General features: G+C 42.0%; 1 protein-coding gene across 6 annotated transcripts in view; it reads right to left on the minus strand.

Moving 5' to 3' along the window:
- Window positions 1-5,924, minus strand: part of LOC109996426 (SRC kinase signaling inhibitor 1-like) — an 89,645-nt gene extending 83,721 nt beyond the window's left edge. For all 6 annotated transcript variants that reach the window (XM_065949204.1, XM_065949201.1, XM_065949202.1 and 3 more), the window contains exon 1: window positions 1,797-5,924. In XM_065949204.1, coding sequence (XP_065805276.1) covers window positions 1,797-2,334 — 538 coding nt within the window. In that variant the 5' untranslated portion in view covers window positions 2,335-5,924. The remainder of the gene's footprint in view (window positions 1-1,796) is intronic.
- Window positions 5,925-15,765: the final 9,841 nt, after the last annotated feature.

Here is a 15,765-nt window from a genome sequence, read left to right on the forward strand (position 1 = left end):
TGATGTCACTAAGTCGACGGAATGTGGACATCAATATCACAGACATTTCTTAACACCGGGCGTCATTCTTAACACAGTATGTACATTTCTCCACTAGGGGGCTCTCAATCCAAACAACAACAACAAGATGACGTCGAGGCTGATGGGGAATCAGGGGAATATTACTCTCTGCTACTTCACTCCCACACGGGATGTAAACGAACTCTGAGTTGACCGTAGTCATGACAACCAGGTGAAACCGACCTGATGAAGAGAATATGTTTACAGACGACCTAATGTATCCGAGTATAATTTACATGACGTTTTTATCACAGCAGCACAAACAGCAACAGTATGGCAACTGTCTTTGGCGTAACATCATGTTGTGTCTGTCATGGCGGCTGCCACGTAGCTTTACAACTATAAAATTACAGATTTCTCTGACTGTTTTAAATATTTGAGGTAATGTAAGTACCCAACAAAAATATATATAACATAGGTTTAGTCATTTTTTATTAATTTAGATATTTAATTGTCAAATTTTACATATTACATCTTTAACTGCATTTTGATTGAACTTTTTAAAATGTGTTTCCAAATGCCTTGATAATAAAGAGACGCCAGTGTGATTTAAAAAAAAAAACATTTACACAGCATATTCATGTCCTGACTTTGATGGTAACTAGGGCAACAATTTAATTATAAGGCAACGACTTACATAATAAACTTCTAACACAGAATAATATTACAGATCTTAAAAACAGCTCCATCAGAACACGAGGATTGGTTTTCTTATCTTGGAGCTGTTTGTCAGACGGTCCTGACTCTTTGGTAAGAGCGAGATCAAAGAAATCAGAAGGAAAACGTCAGCAATGACTCAGATTAAAGCTTCAGACAGAGATGCTTTGCTTTCTTCCTCTCCAGGCCAGCACAAACTTCATTCCAACATTTTCCAAAAAGAGGAAAGGCCCCTGCAGTATCGAGATCTACAAACTGATATCAAACCGGCATCAAAGTGAATTCTGAAGCCTCGGATTGTGAGTCACTGGATTCACCAGAATGAGAAAAAAACAGAGCTCTATATCCACTTCAGAAAGCTTAAAAACTGATTGTGAGTCAGTTGCTCTCATGAGAGAATCGTGTACAAACTTGACACACCTCAAAAAACAACTATCCTCTTAGATGCACTAGAAGCAGCAGAGAACAGCCCAAGCAATAGTTAAACTGGGTTTTTCCTGCAGTCTCTGTCAAACACAAATTCATTTCACAAAAAGAAATACTCAGTTTGCATTTCAACCAACTGCAGCAAGTCCTCTGAGCATGTTCAGATTATTAACATGGCCCATGGAGAGAGAGGGAGAAAAGAGAGGGAGAGAAGATAGAAAGAGTGGGAAAGTAGGGGGCTTAAATGTGCCTTTTAAGTCCTGTTTTTGATAAGGAAGTATTCATGGACAGTGCCCCACATACAGTTTAAAAAGGTGCTTAAAGTAGGAGCACCGCTGTCCACATGAAGGTCAACCCAGGTTAGCCAGCTGGCCATCGCTGCATACTTTCTGTGCCCTACGACAAACCACTGCTTAGTTTCTGTTCCATGTCCTTCCCAGTTCCCCCCTCGCTTCCCCTCTCCCTCTCTCATATCTTTTTTTTTGGTGCTCTTGGGGCTATGCAAAGAAGTCGGATAATCCTGCTGCATGCAGCCTGCAAGAGTCTTCTGCAGAGAGAGAGTGAGTGGCAGCGACAACCCAAAAAAAAAAATCTGCCGGTGCAGAACGTGGCAGAATATGAGCACAATCGAATGAATGAAGGAGTGAGCGTACCTGGCTCGTGGTCCTGTGCAGGCTGGTGTCCCCCTCTGGCCGAGCCCTCTACATGGCACTGTTGTGTTTGTGTCTGCACATGTGTGTGTGTTTGTGTGTGTGTGTGTGTGTGTGTGTGTGTGTGTGTGTGTGTGTGTGTGTGTATGTGTGTGTGTGTGTGTGTGTGTGTGTGTGAGAGGGAGGAGGAAAGAGGAGAGAGAGTGCTGTGGAGGAGACTGGGATAGTGCACAGTGCAGTGTGGAAGATTGGAGGCAGGGTACTCAGTGTGTGCTAAGACAGAGCCTGTGCATCTCCCTCCCTCTCCTCCTCCTCTCTCTCTCTCTCTCTCTCTCTCTCTCTCTCTCTCTCTCTCTCTATCTCTCTCTCTCTCTCTCTCACCCCCCCCTCTCTTTCTCTCTCTCTGCGAATATAATCCTTTCTGGTCTACGGGGACGAGCTGCAAATGAACCGGCTCTATCTCTCCCTCTCTCCCTCCACTCTCCTCTTGTTCTGTATCTCGGCTTTGCACATGAGCCCCGAGCAGAATTACCCTCCCCATGCCTCCACCTTGCAGTAGATAAGCCAGAATAGCAGAGAGCACTCTTGCCCCTTAATGACTGCTACAACTCTATCATGCCTCTTCCCCCTCTGTTCCCTCCACTGTAAGGTCTTTCAAAACGCCACAATGTCCGCGCTTATTTGTGTCGCAGTGACTCCTCCGAGTGATCAGACCGCCTCTCCAGCTGTGCTATTTAGACATGCATGTTTGTTGTTTATATAGTCAGCCAGGACGCGGTAACACCTCAGTGTCATTTCGCCGCCGACACACTATTTTCGAGGCGGGCTTGTTTGTGCAAAGGCTTTCAGCTGCATTTGAAGTTTTGTGTTCTCATTTCTGGCAACACTTAAAGATGCACTATGCAAATGTTGTCAGTGACTCAGACGATCCTTTAGCCCATCTGCAAAATTCTGGCAACATGCTAAAACAGGCTGTATGCAGCATGTTGGAAGAGACCGAGCGTACAGTAGCTGTCATTATGTAATAAACCCAATAGATGTGTAATTGACGATTTCGTTGTGCCGTTTCTCATAAAGTACTTTGACTATTGCTTTCAATTTTGCTAATGTTAGTTTACCCAAATAATAAAAGAAATATGTATCTGATCTGATAAGTTAAACATTATGGACAAGAGTAATAAGTAGAGCCTGACCGATTTATCAGCCAGCTGGTAATATCGGCCGATATCAGCATATCCAGTGTCTATCATTATCAGCTAAATTTATCACTGAAATGCATCAATATTACTAGATTTATTTAACAGTCGGATAGCATTTCATTTGAGCTTCACTGTTTTACACTAGCAGTTCTCTTTCACCAGCTATATGGATTTCAACAAGCATCATCACTCTCCAGAGTGTCGAGCGGTGATGCACGTACATGCACAGTTACTTTCCAGTTGAGTCTTCGTTAAATATCTTCCACAAGTGTTCGATAACTACATGTTAGGAATCAACGTAATAAATGTGTATATCTATATCTATCTCTACAGATCGTAGAGAGATCTAAGAAAGATATCGGCCGATATATGGTTATCTGATTTTTTTCCCCTCCTCAATATCGGCCCCAAAAATACATATCGGTCAGGCCCTAGTAAGAAAACTGTCGTAGTCATGTACGCTTGGTGCACAAAATTGTCAATTAAACGTCAAGTGAATCTGTACTCTTAGTAAGTAGCTAGACAGTTGTGTTCTTTTAACTCTGCAGATACAGTTTTTGTTTTTTTCCCTTCTTGTTTTATGACAATGACACTTTGCACATGCCAAGCTCCAAAAATAAATGCTTTTCCCAGTTTTGTGCTGAAGCTTTACTGGCCTGCAAAGAGCCCTGACCTCAAGCCAATCCAATACCTTCAGGATTAGCTAAAGCGAGACCATATCACCCAACATCAGTGTTGGGGCTCTCTGATCCCCTTGTGTCTGAATGGAGCAAATCCCCGCAGCCAGGCTTCAAAATCTGGTGGGAAAAAAATGAAATGAAACAATCTGGGTTTCTTAAAAGAGTCCCTCTTATCATCTCTACAAGCAGCTGTTTTCTCTGCAGGAAAAAGTCGACAACAATTCTTACTTCTATGCACAGGATGCCACAAATACACCAATGGGTGGCATATTGAGCAGAGCAATGCGTAACAAGCCGAGGGATGTTTACAATAACCTGCAAGGAGTACCCGAGGCTGATGCCAACACAGCTGACGTTAGCCATACTCTGCAAACAAGTTTGACAGTGTTTATCTGCAGACACTGTGATTCTATCCATCCATTATCTATATTGCTTTCCCCGTTCAGGTCGTGAGGGGCTGGAGCCGATCCCAGCTGTCATTGGGCGAGAGGCGGGGTTACACCCTGGACTGTTCACCAGTCAATCACAGACCTGACACATAGAGACAGACAACCAGACACACTCACATTCACACCTACGGGCAATTCAGAGTCAGCAGTGAACCTAACGAGCATGTCTTTGGACTGTGGGAGGAAGCCGGAGAGAACCCACACATGCACGGGGAGAACATGCAGACTCCACACAGAGAGACTCCTGACAGACGGGGATTCAAACCAGGAACCTCCTCACTGTGAGGCAACAGCAACCCCTGTGCAGTGTTTTCATGCATAGACAAATATGCTTTGATCAAAACAGATGTTTTTATACCCGGCTGTAAACATGTGTAATCATGCTCTTAAGTGAGGCTCTATGTGGATTAACTTACTATTGGAGCCAGCCTCTAGTGGCCGTTTGAGAAACCGCAGTTTTTGGCATTTCTCATTTTCTCATTTTTCTCATTTTCTTTTTTATGTCCTGGGGTTTGTTGCATGAAATTAAGACCCAATAATTAGCTGTAAATGTCATGTACCAACAGCAGGCTCTCCTTCCTCCCACATAGTTTACAGGAAGGTCGAAGAAGTTTTGAATATCTCTCAGTTGAACCCTAGGTGTCCTCTGGTTCTTCTGAAAGAATACACGGATGTTATTTGTTTACTGCTGCCAAATAAAGACGTCACGCCAGGTGGCATAAATCCTCGACAGGGTCTTATCACTTCTCAAACCGGATATATGCGGAACGCTGCCTGTCCATGTCAGTCACTTTTACTGCGATCCGCTGCTGTAAGAGCAATCAGCAGCATACAGAACCAATTTGTTGTGATGTAAAGATGATTTATCTCCTCCAGCTGGGCTTACTCATTCACACTGTGACAGCTACATCCATCTGAACAAGTCTGTTTTCTATAACATAAATCTGTGCATGTTTAGACCAATTTTCCTCTTCCTGCATGCCCACTCAAATGCACCCAGTGCCTGATTTAGCCCGAGTGTTTCTCCCCGCCCACGCACTCTGGTCTGCTGTGTATCCATGATGCTAGTGCCCTTTCAACATGTCAAACCTCTCGCCTCCCTGTGATGGCTGCAGGGTGGGGACGCCGGCCCGACAGATTATGAGTGTGTCAAATTGGCAGAATGTATTAGCGTCACACCGATCACCGTCACAATTTACCCCCACTAGTCAATTATCAAGATAGATAGCTTGCGCAGATAATAGTCTGCGTCGCGACTGGACCCATTTTCTGCCTAGTGGACAGGGGGGAATAAAGAGAGACGAGGAGGGGAGAGAGAGAGAGGACGGAAGGGAAGCATTCCCAATGTTGTGATAAGGAGAAAATGCTACCTTCAGCACAGCAAAAATCAGATAAGGTAGAATGAGATAGAAGAAAGGGAAAGGCAACACAAAATAAATAAGGGCCCTTTTTTTTTTTTTTATTGCACACTGCCTTTGGATGCAGGCTGGGGGCCCGGGTGGCAGAAATATGGAGGCAGAGGCACACTTGTCATCCCAATGAAATCATTTTCCAAGGCTGCTGAGGGAGGCAGGAGCTGCACAGAGATGAGATCCTACTACCCGTGAAGGCGTGTGTGTGTGTGTGTGTGTGTGTGTGTGTGTGTGTGTGTGTGTGTGTGTGTGTGTGTGTGTGTGTGTGTGTGTGTGTGTGTGTGTGTGTGTGCGCGTACAAGACGAGGGACAGGGACAGAAAAGTATGACCAAAAAACAGTTAGCTGATTACATCGCTGTTGCTTAAAGGCATCTTTTTTTCTGGCTCCTGTTTGCAGATATCTCCCTCTTACATCTGCACCCCCCCCCCCCCCCCCCTCCCTCCCCACCCTTCAAAAAACAAACAAACAAGATTCATACTGAAAATGTTTACTCCAGTGATCCATAAATCCACTTCTCTTTTTGTTGTACCCATGTTGTTTGTTCAAAAGGTTTTCTTGGCTCATCCAACTTTTTTTATTTGAGCGTCCAGACTCAGAATTGAAGGTGCACTTTATGGTCAACATGGTGGTCTCTGAAATTACCAAGAAAAATAATGATTCACGAGTGTCCGAGCTGAATCCAGGAGTCAATCAAAAACTTCATTTACAGAAAAATGTATTGGCGAGTCTTTTCGAGTAAAAGTTAACTGCATGAGTTCTATTTGAGCAAAACATTTCATATGTTTTCCAGATCCAACAAAATGTCAAATTGAACGTCTTTGATGGAAGACGTTTTTTTAAATTGATTCAATATTTGGGGTGCTGGGATGACATTTTTATTATTTTCTGACATCTCATAGAACAAGCAGACTTTCAAATAACTTGCACAAAAGCCTGGCTGCTGTCAAAATCGATAGTAAGAAATTGGTGTCAGAGGGGAAATGTAATTCCTAGCATTCACCTAATGAGAATATTTCAGCCTTGTGATTTTTTTTATTTATGTTTATTGTTTAATCACCTGAGATGATTTATACTTTGGGGTCCGGATTTGAAACTTTTGGGGGTCCGGATGTGGCCCGATCGTCACTGTCATAAACCAAGCCATCTATATTTCTATCAAAATAATCAGTCGACTGAGTGATGGTGAGAATAATCACAAGCTGCAGCCCTAACACCGTTTTATTCAAACAGTCCTGGATGCAATGTGAAGAATTTTACAGATCCAACACTGCACCCGTCATTGATGTTAGAAAATAATGATGAATCTTAACTGTGTGAACATCTCATTTTACTGCTCTTTGAGTAGTTTATAGAGTGTCCAATTAAAAAGGGTAACAGGGGAAAACGGAGCTCTCTTATTGGCTCCCAACACACAGGAGTGGCATGAACATTGTTTACAGATACAAACTAATCAACTTCAATTTGACCTGACTGATCGAATTCTGATAATAGGACAAGTTTCGAAATGTTGTGGGAGTCGTTTTTTTTATGATTGGGTAAAAAAGTTTTCTTGGGGGGCAGTGGGAATAATGTGACCTTCAATTCAAACTACATCCAATAAGCTAGACTGGATTCACAGCTCAGCGCGGTCCCTGTGGGCCTGAGCTACTATAGCAAGGTGGGAAACTTTAATATAGTTTAGTTGAGCAAAGGGTACGGTATTTCTCAACTAGCTGGTCATGGTCGCAGAAACAATGCTGCTCCTAAACAATCATATGACGCTCCTTTATGAGCAGATAAAAAAAAAAACCTATTATGGAATCAAGGTTAGATAGGAGATGATCGATCCCTCAGAGAAAACCTCAGATGGTAGAAAACAAAGCAACAATGACTCGGGGAACAAAGACGGGAAGTACCACAAACTTGATTGACGACCTTGAAGCATCACCAAGTTTTAAAGAAGCCAGGAGTAAGGAGAGCTTTAAGTCTCACAGCAGCAATGAAACCATCTCCTGGAACAAGCTGTAAAAGCAGGAACAACAGCAATAAACTAAGGAGTTACTATCTGCCTTCTTCCACAGTTACAACCTCACACACAGACACAACTAACTGACCCCACCACTCTGGATGGTGAGTAAGGAGCACTGAGTCAGTGTGCAGCTGCATTTGGAAAACGCTGTGTCTGCAAATACTGACTCATTCCTTTAAACAAAAACAACACAATGCATGAATCGTCTTGTTACACACATGGTACAATCATCCAGACTTTAAGCCGGTCTGATGTTGACTCTTTTCTGTCCCTTTTCTCCGACACTATTTTTAGCTTTCTCCATCAACATCCTCCTTGTTCTGGAGCCTCAGAATGATGTCAACACAAAGTATACAGAATAAATATTTGTAATAGAAGGAGGTTTTTTTCAGTCTCTGGAGAGACCGTATAGTTGAACCAAGGGCGGCACAATGAATCACAATGAACTCTTTTTTCCCTCAGTTTGTGCACATTTTACCCGTTTGATGGAGGCCCAGGTACAACAGCATGCTGATGCAGCCAGAGGAAGCCAAAGCTAAGACTATCTAATTAAAACAAAGCCTCATGTAGACAGGTGTTGAGAACTAGCATGTATGCTAAAACACTTCAAACAATGCATCTGGTTTGTCCAATGTATCTGTGCTGTCCATGCCAATAAAGTCTATCTATCTTCAGCTACCTTCACAGCAGTTGGTACCAATTTAGTGGGAGCAAAGAGGAGTTTCAGGAGTAACATGTTGCAAACACAAGTACTGTGCAAACATGAAGAACAGCAGATAGACGTAAAACTGAGTTACAGCTAACCACTCTTTAATCTTTGCTTATTTACAGCGCTTCTCATCAAAATTTTGAACAAAGTAATCACACATCCTTGAATATTCTAATATCATGACGGCCTAATATTTACATAAAAACACCACATTTGTCTGGTTTGGTTTCTTGTATTGTTCATATAGCATTATATATATAGTATATAGAAAGTAAAGATATTTCAATGTCGTGCAGTCCAAGTTACACAGGGAAAGAAGAGGTGTTCATGGTGAGAATGAAAATGGCTTCATTCCCCTGTTGACGGTCAGTGTACAATCAAAATGGTTAAAGGGGTTTTTTGAAGGTAATGTAGCATGATGTCACTTTAACTTCATTACTGACCACACTGATTACAACTGAACGGAGTTAGAACCACAAACACAACTAGCTTTTTGCCTGTTTTGCTTGTCTTCAAAGTCTGCAGATGGTTCAGAATGCTGCAGCTCGTGTTCTGACCGCAGCCTGCAGATATGAACACATTACCCTGGTGTTGGCCTCTCTTCATTGGCTCCCTATTCATGCCAGAGCAGATTTTAAGGTGCTGCTGCTAACTTTTAAAATATTAAATGGTAGTGCACCATTGTATCTTACCGACCTGATGAACCCCTATGTGCCTGCCCAAGCCCTGCGTTCTCAGGGGACGGGTCTTCTGAGTGTCCCAAAGGTCAGAAAGAAGACAGCTGGTGAGCGGGCTTTTTCTTTCTGTGCACCGACACTTTGGAACAGTTTACCTCTGGACATTAGGCAGGTTTGTTCTGTTGAGGTTTTTAAAGCTAAGTTAAAGACCCATCTGTTTACTGTTGAGTATGAGTCATGATTTCTCTGTATGTTTTTCCTGTATTTTAACTGTATTGCTTTGTACAGCACTTTGATTTAAAGCGCTTTATAAATACATTTATTATTGTTTTGAGACGAAAACATGAGGCTGATTGATGTACAAGAGGGTGGAGGGATGTAGCTGATGTGAGAAAAACTTCATACCGACCACTTTTAAGATTTGTGTTTCTTCTGTTTGTTTCTATGAAATTAGATTTTCCAAACTGAATCTTTAAATGCTGCAACAAATATTTGTTTTCTCAATTAAAATGCTGATGTTTTTTATGATTTATCAATTTTTTTATTTGGTAAATAAAAGGTGACAGGATTGTGAAAAATGGCCGTAACACTTCTCTTGCTGAGAGAGGTGACATAATCGACTTGTTCGTTATGCTGTAGCGTCCAGTTCTCAGATCCAACACGCCGCTCTGCGCCTGGGGACAGAGCGTGACGCTAACAAGCTCAACAAGCTTGTTAGAAAGGTCGCCTCAGTGATTGGACGATTTGAGTCGGACTCTCTGGAGGCGGTGATGGAGAAGAGGATGCTGTCCAAGCTGGTTAGTATCCTGAACAACGTCTCCCTCCCCCTCCACAGCACGCTGGTTGAACAGAAGAACGTCTTCAGCCAAAAATTAACAAGATGTTTCTCTGAGCAACTCAGGAGGTGATTCCTTTCGGTGGGTGTTAAACTGTTAAACTGATCCCAGCTCTGAAGACCAGGAGGTTGATTAGGTCTCAATGGGCTCCCTAATTGGATTTAATAGTTGTTTTTCTTTCCTAACTAAAGGAACAATCTCAGTAACCTTTAAATTACTGAATCACTTAAGAACATCAAGTGTTTGTCTGCAGAAGCTTAAAGGGCATGCTGTAGTACTTGTGTTTGACATTTGCTTTTGGAACTTTCCTTTTAAGAATAAATTAAGCGAGTTAGTAAGAATGAAACAGAGTTTATATTAATGCAAAAGCATAATCTTTTGGGATTCATTTTACCAAATGACACAGAAATTTAGCAAAAACCCAACATGTGGGGATTTGTGACTTGGAAACGTGCTGCGTTTTCTTGAAAAAATGTCAATCGGTGTATTAAGGGATAACATTAATGGAGCAGTATGTAACTCTGACACCTGGTGTTTAAAATGGGTACTGCAGTCCAGATTCTAAACATCATAGAGAGCTGTCTCCCCCCCTCCTCTCTAGAGTGGATGCTCACTCAGGTCACCATGTGGTGGACTCTGAAGCTTCAGTGTTTATCCAGCTCTGCATGGGTCTGTAAACCTTTCTGTGTTCTAACCTCTCTCCATTTTTCAAAAGCATCTCCAATATTGATCCTAGTTTGAGCACGTTTCTGCTCGTGGAGCTTATTAGAAACATGCAGAGGCTTTTTATGGTCGGGTACAATCACTTCTATCTGAACCACTTCTCTTGACCGCTTCCATCACTGCAACACCTGTTGACCTGATAACTGCTCTCATATCTGACAAACTGAGGGGCGTCCAAAACGGCCGTGTGGGGGGGTGCTGCCTACCTTCTCTGGTCCAAACAAATCCAGAGCATTCAGGAGCAGAATCTAAAGTTAGAAGGAGGACATACTGGCTGCTGCATTGTTGTCAGAGAAGTCAGCACTTCAACATAACATGTTTCCTTAATGTCTGATCATATAGCGGGGTCAGATATCTCACAGATTGGACCTTTAAGTTTAAGTATCTGGAACAGACAAATTGTTAAGAACAAAGGTCAATCTTGACCAGCTCTGACCATCCTCTCTTGGAGGAATATGTTCTTCTCCCCTCTGGTCAGAGGTACAGTCTGCCCAGAACAAAGAGCAACAGAGAAACATTTTCATATGTTCCTATTCCAATGAATGCATTAAATCAGCTTCCAACATTGACTGCACATTCCAGCAGCACTATGATTTATTCATCACTGCTACCATTCCAGTGGTATATTTACTGTTACATTTTCTCCTCTTGGTTGTTTTTCTATCAGGTTGTGTTGCACTGTCCAAAGTCTTTCCTGTTTCTGTTTTAATCCACTGCTGTAAATCAAATTCCCCTTCGAGGGACAATAGAGGTCTAAACTGAAGAGTATGGAGATGGATTCTGCCCCTGTCAACAGTCCATCATCCCCGGGTTTATAGAGTTTCAGCAGAACCCCTGTTGATCACCTTTTTTCCTCTAATAGCTTTTGTCAATCGAGCCTCGTTCAATCCAGTCTGGTCTTCCACTTTAAGGCTGCTGAAAGCCAAATGACTTTTATTATAACGCACTTGCTTTCCGCCAGCATTTCCCCACTTGGTAGCCCCGCCCCTGGCTTGAAAAACTCCTTTAGGACAGGAGGTCAGGACTTTCAGACGGACATGAAATGAGCTAACCAGCTAATGGCAACAATTTTAAAATCTGTCCATCAGGACACTTTGTAATAACAGAGAGTTTAAAAAAACACATCCTGAGGACCAGACTGTGTTTTATCCATCATCTTATCTGTAACCCTGGTAGACCAATAGTTTCAGCTCTATAATCCAACACTAAGGAAGAAATCAAAATAAATATTAAACTGATGTATTGTCTGATATTTATTAGTATAAACTGTTGTGAAAACTTGTTTTTATGTTGTCCAGCCAGATGACATTTACTCCCTCCTCCTCTCTGTCTCGTCTTCAGACACCCTGTTATTCCAGCAGATGGACGCTTTTCATTTGGGAGTCTGATCGGGGTTTCAGAAGGACCTCTCTGAATAATCACCAGATGAGCGACATGTTAAATGTTGTTCTCTCTAATTTAGACATCAATGCGGTCGAGCGGCGATTGTTCTGTTTGCTTTCAGAGGACACGTCTCAAAACTGTCACTCCTGATTATGAGATAACAAAGAGCAGGGGGCGATCAGAGCTGTCACATAGCACATGCACGGATACAACCACACACTTCTACACGTACAAACACACATGACGCTTGCAGACAGGGCCTTTCAAGCACATCTTAGACCTCTCAGGAAGTGGAAAATAAATGGGCATGTAACAGAACCCAACAGGTAAGTGAATCTAAATTTCTCATCCCTCTTTCAAATACAGATGTGATGCAATATTGGCCTTTTTCCCACCAACCGTAAGCTGACATAGACCACTGTGTACATGGATAATGTGTAAAATAAACAGGAGGTCCTGGGTATTCTAGCTTAGTAGGCCACATGCATTCAGTGCAAACATGTGAACAAACATCTGATCTGTTTGGTTTGTATGATAAACAACATTTTTGCACCTTTGTTAAAAAGTCCACGTTGTCCTTTCCACCACTTTGAGTCAGCAGCCTTGCTAAGAGCTCTGAGAGGGTTGTTGATACTTTAAAAGTCAAGGGTCCCAAAAGGTCTGCAGGCTTCATCCTCCTCATGGGAATCCATTAAGAAGTCATCTGGATTTTTCAGACTGTACTGTAGTCATGGACACTGAATAACACCATATTGGAATTTGTGTCTCCACCTAACTTTAGAGCGATCTAGAAACGGGCAAATAGGAGGAATTTTAATATCAGACCCAATGGGGACTCTTTTGCTTTCAAGTGGACGCTTAGGAACTGCAGTTTGTTGGCTTCTTTTTGAACACCAGAGGTTGCCACTTGGCAGAAGCCACAAATCCAGGTCTTTAGTGATTTTCCACAACCATTGTAGTAAAACCTAAAAGCTAGGTGCATTGCTGCAGATGTGCACTACAAGGCGTGGTCAGTACAGATATAATTTTTTTTTTTAACCTATATTAGAAAAAAAATGTAGAAAGAAAAGGCAGTGAAAAACTGCTTTCAGCGTGGTATGAACTTACTCTTTTCCACTACATTATGTTCTCACACATCACATTTCTCTGAAACACCTGCTGAGCCCTGAGCACGTCAGACCAATCCCAACTCTAATAAATTACATTCAGCTGCAGTACAGGATTTTACAGAAACTTTCTTTGGTCCCAGATCACAAACCTGGACTCAATGTCACATCTAAAGTCAATTTGTATGTGATCCAAGTTACAAATTGGAGTCCCACTTCTTCCCATATAATCCTGTAATTTGAGCAAATAAGGCTTGATATCCCTCGTGTCGCTGAGCTGCTCTGGCTACACATCCAGCATTCACAATTTATAGAAAATATGTGAAACAATGTGTGATGTTGTGCCTGCAGCATAAGCCAATCTTAGACTAATAAATGTTCAGACATGATGGATTTCACAAAGCCAAACAAACAGAGAGGGGTGCTCTCTATATTCTGCAGATTCTCTCCCCAGCCTCAGGAATATGCTTTTTACCTGTGACACTGTGTGTGTGTGTGTGATCTGGAAGCCGATTCCTGTCTGCTCTTTGTGCCCTGACGTGTGACAGTAATGCTATCTGATAGGTTGTTCTCCACCAGAGATGTCACTGAAATAGCAATCCCTTATCAAGGACAAAATGTTACAGCTGTAAGAAGAATAAAAAAAAAAAAACCTGCAGATGAATAAATGTGATTCAGTCTTTCAGGGAAAGTTGTCAAATTAGACCCTGAATATATTTCTCACTGCACCAGAAATGCCAGAATATGTGATAGCAGAGGGAAGACCTTGAAGTAACCTCCGCATATACTCACACTCAAGCACTCTCTCAAAAATCCAAAAACCCCTTGGCAATTCTAAATGCCTTCTCTACTACATGGTATTTTAAAAGCTACAACAAAGGCCATTTGTGGTGTGTCTTCTGTGGTGAAAAAAAAAAAATCAGTCGATGCTTTCATGCAGCACAACAAAGGGGGGGAAAAATCATCCAGAGACTTTTTAACAACCCCGAAAAAACACTCAGAAACTGATGGAAAGCCAGAGTGTGTGCAAAAAATATCTATGTTTAATATTGCTCTCAAAATCTACCGTCATACTGCGGCCTGAGGAAAGGATAATCAAACACACACACACAGGGACTGAGGAGCATTTCAAGATTCAAAGTAAGCTTTTTTCAAAGTTTAAACAGCTGACATGTAGTGCGGCACTCTAAAAGTCAACCACATCAGCCATCAGTCAAGAAGATCCCGAGTCAAATCTTACTTTTGTCTGTTAAATAGTTTTACTTCTAGATAGTTCAACTCCTGATCTGCAACCATTTGTTCCATCCATAAATGCAAAGGCCAGAAAATCTTTGAAAAACAACACTTTTCTTTTACCAAAAGCAAATTCAATTAAAAAAAAAAAAAAGTCCTATCAAACAACAAAAGACGATGTCCAGCGTGAAATATTACCCATAGTACCGTATTATGTACCTGCTGGAGCATTCAAGCAAAGACAACATTAAAGGTCACATGATGCTAAATTCACTTCACCATGTTTCTCTAACTCTAACATGTGTCTCTAGTCTGTCTACAAACCCCCCAATGATGAGAAAAGTCCATCCTCTCCGTCTTCTGTCTGCTCCACTTTTCAGAAAATGTGTGCTCAAACAGGCCGTTTAGAGATTTTCCCTTCATGACATCACAAAGGGCAGTAGCCCCTCCCCCAGGTGGGTGACACTCCCACAGCTAGGTGTTTGTTCTGCCCTCTGAGTCTGCCTTCTCGCCGTAAACAATAGGACATGGAGCGAGAAAGCACCGAGTACACCCAAGCCCTTCCAGAGAGGGGGTGTGGTCAGACACGGCTCATTTACATATTTAAAGGTACAGACACAGAAACAGCCTGTTCTGAGCAGGGCTGAAATAGAGGGGTTTATAGACATGATCAAATACAGGATCAGAGTGGATTTAGAACAAGAAACTTCACACACATGTTTTGAGGAGCTCTGAGACTTATTTAAACTGGTTGAAGAGGAGGAGGATATGTGTCCTTTAAATAAAACCTTTCCCCTTTACTGAATTAAATTAAATGTGTGTCAGACTAAAATGTACTAAGTCTGTCAGACAGCAGGTTCAGATGGACAGCTATGATGCCTCTGGCAGGTAAAACATCAAATAATTCATTATATTCGATACACGTAGGAGTTTGTTGTGGCACTGAATTAAAATAAAAAATAAACACATTTGTGTTAAACAGCCAAATCCATTTCAAATTTCATTTCTAAGTCGGGTACAGCCCTCCCGATTTCACAGATTTCCTGGTCAAGTTTTTTGAGCTTTAATACAAAATCAGAGATATCTTTCCTCGCACTAACCTGAGAGGAGAGGATTAAAGTCTGTTAATAGACCTTTATTCACAGCACACATTCTGACCTTAAGAAGCAGGAGACGCACAGGTGTGACTAATGACATTAACCACAGCTCTGTTACATTCAGCAAGCTGCCACAGAGAGCACATGGATACTAATAGAAGGACAGACACGGCTAAGAACACTCAGTGAGAGGGGTCTATAGGTTGTTTAAAATGTAACAAGTCCCTGGTGGGTATTTAAAGACGCACTTAACCAATTCCACGTGTCAAAGTCAATTTACCAGTCGCGGTGAGTGTTATTAAGCTGCTGAGCTGCATTATGTCCTCTGGTGGAGCTGAAACACATCCACTGATGTCACCGCTATTACCCCATCATTTTTATTTAATGGAGAGTCTGTGTTACTGGGCTAAACCTGTTCAAAATGTGTTTTTTACCCGATGTAGTGAGCTCTCATAAAA

This window comes from Labrus bergylta, chromosome 21 (assembly GCF_963930695.1).
Source record: "Labrus bergylta chromosome 21, fLabBer1.1, whole genome shotgun sequence".
Lineage (NCBI taxonomy): Eukaryota > Metazoa > Chordata > Actinopteri > Labriformes > Labridae > Labrus > Labrus bergylta.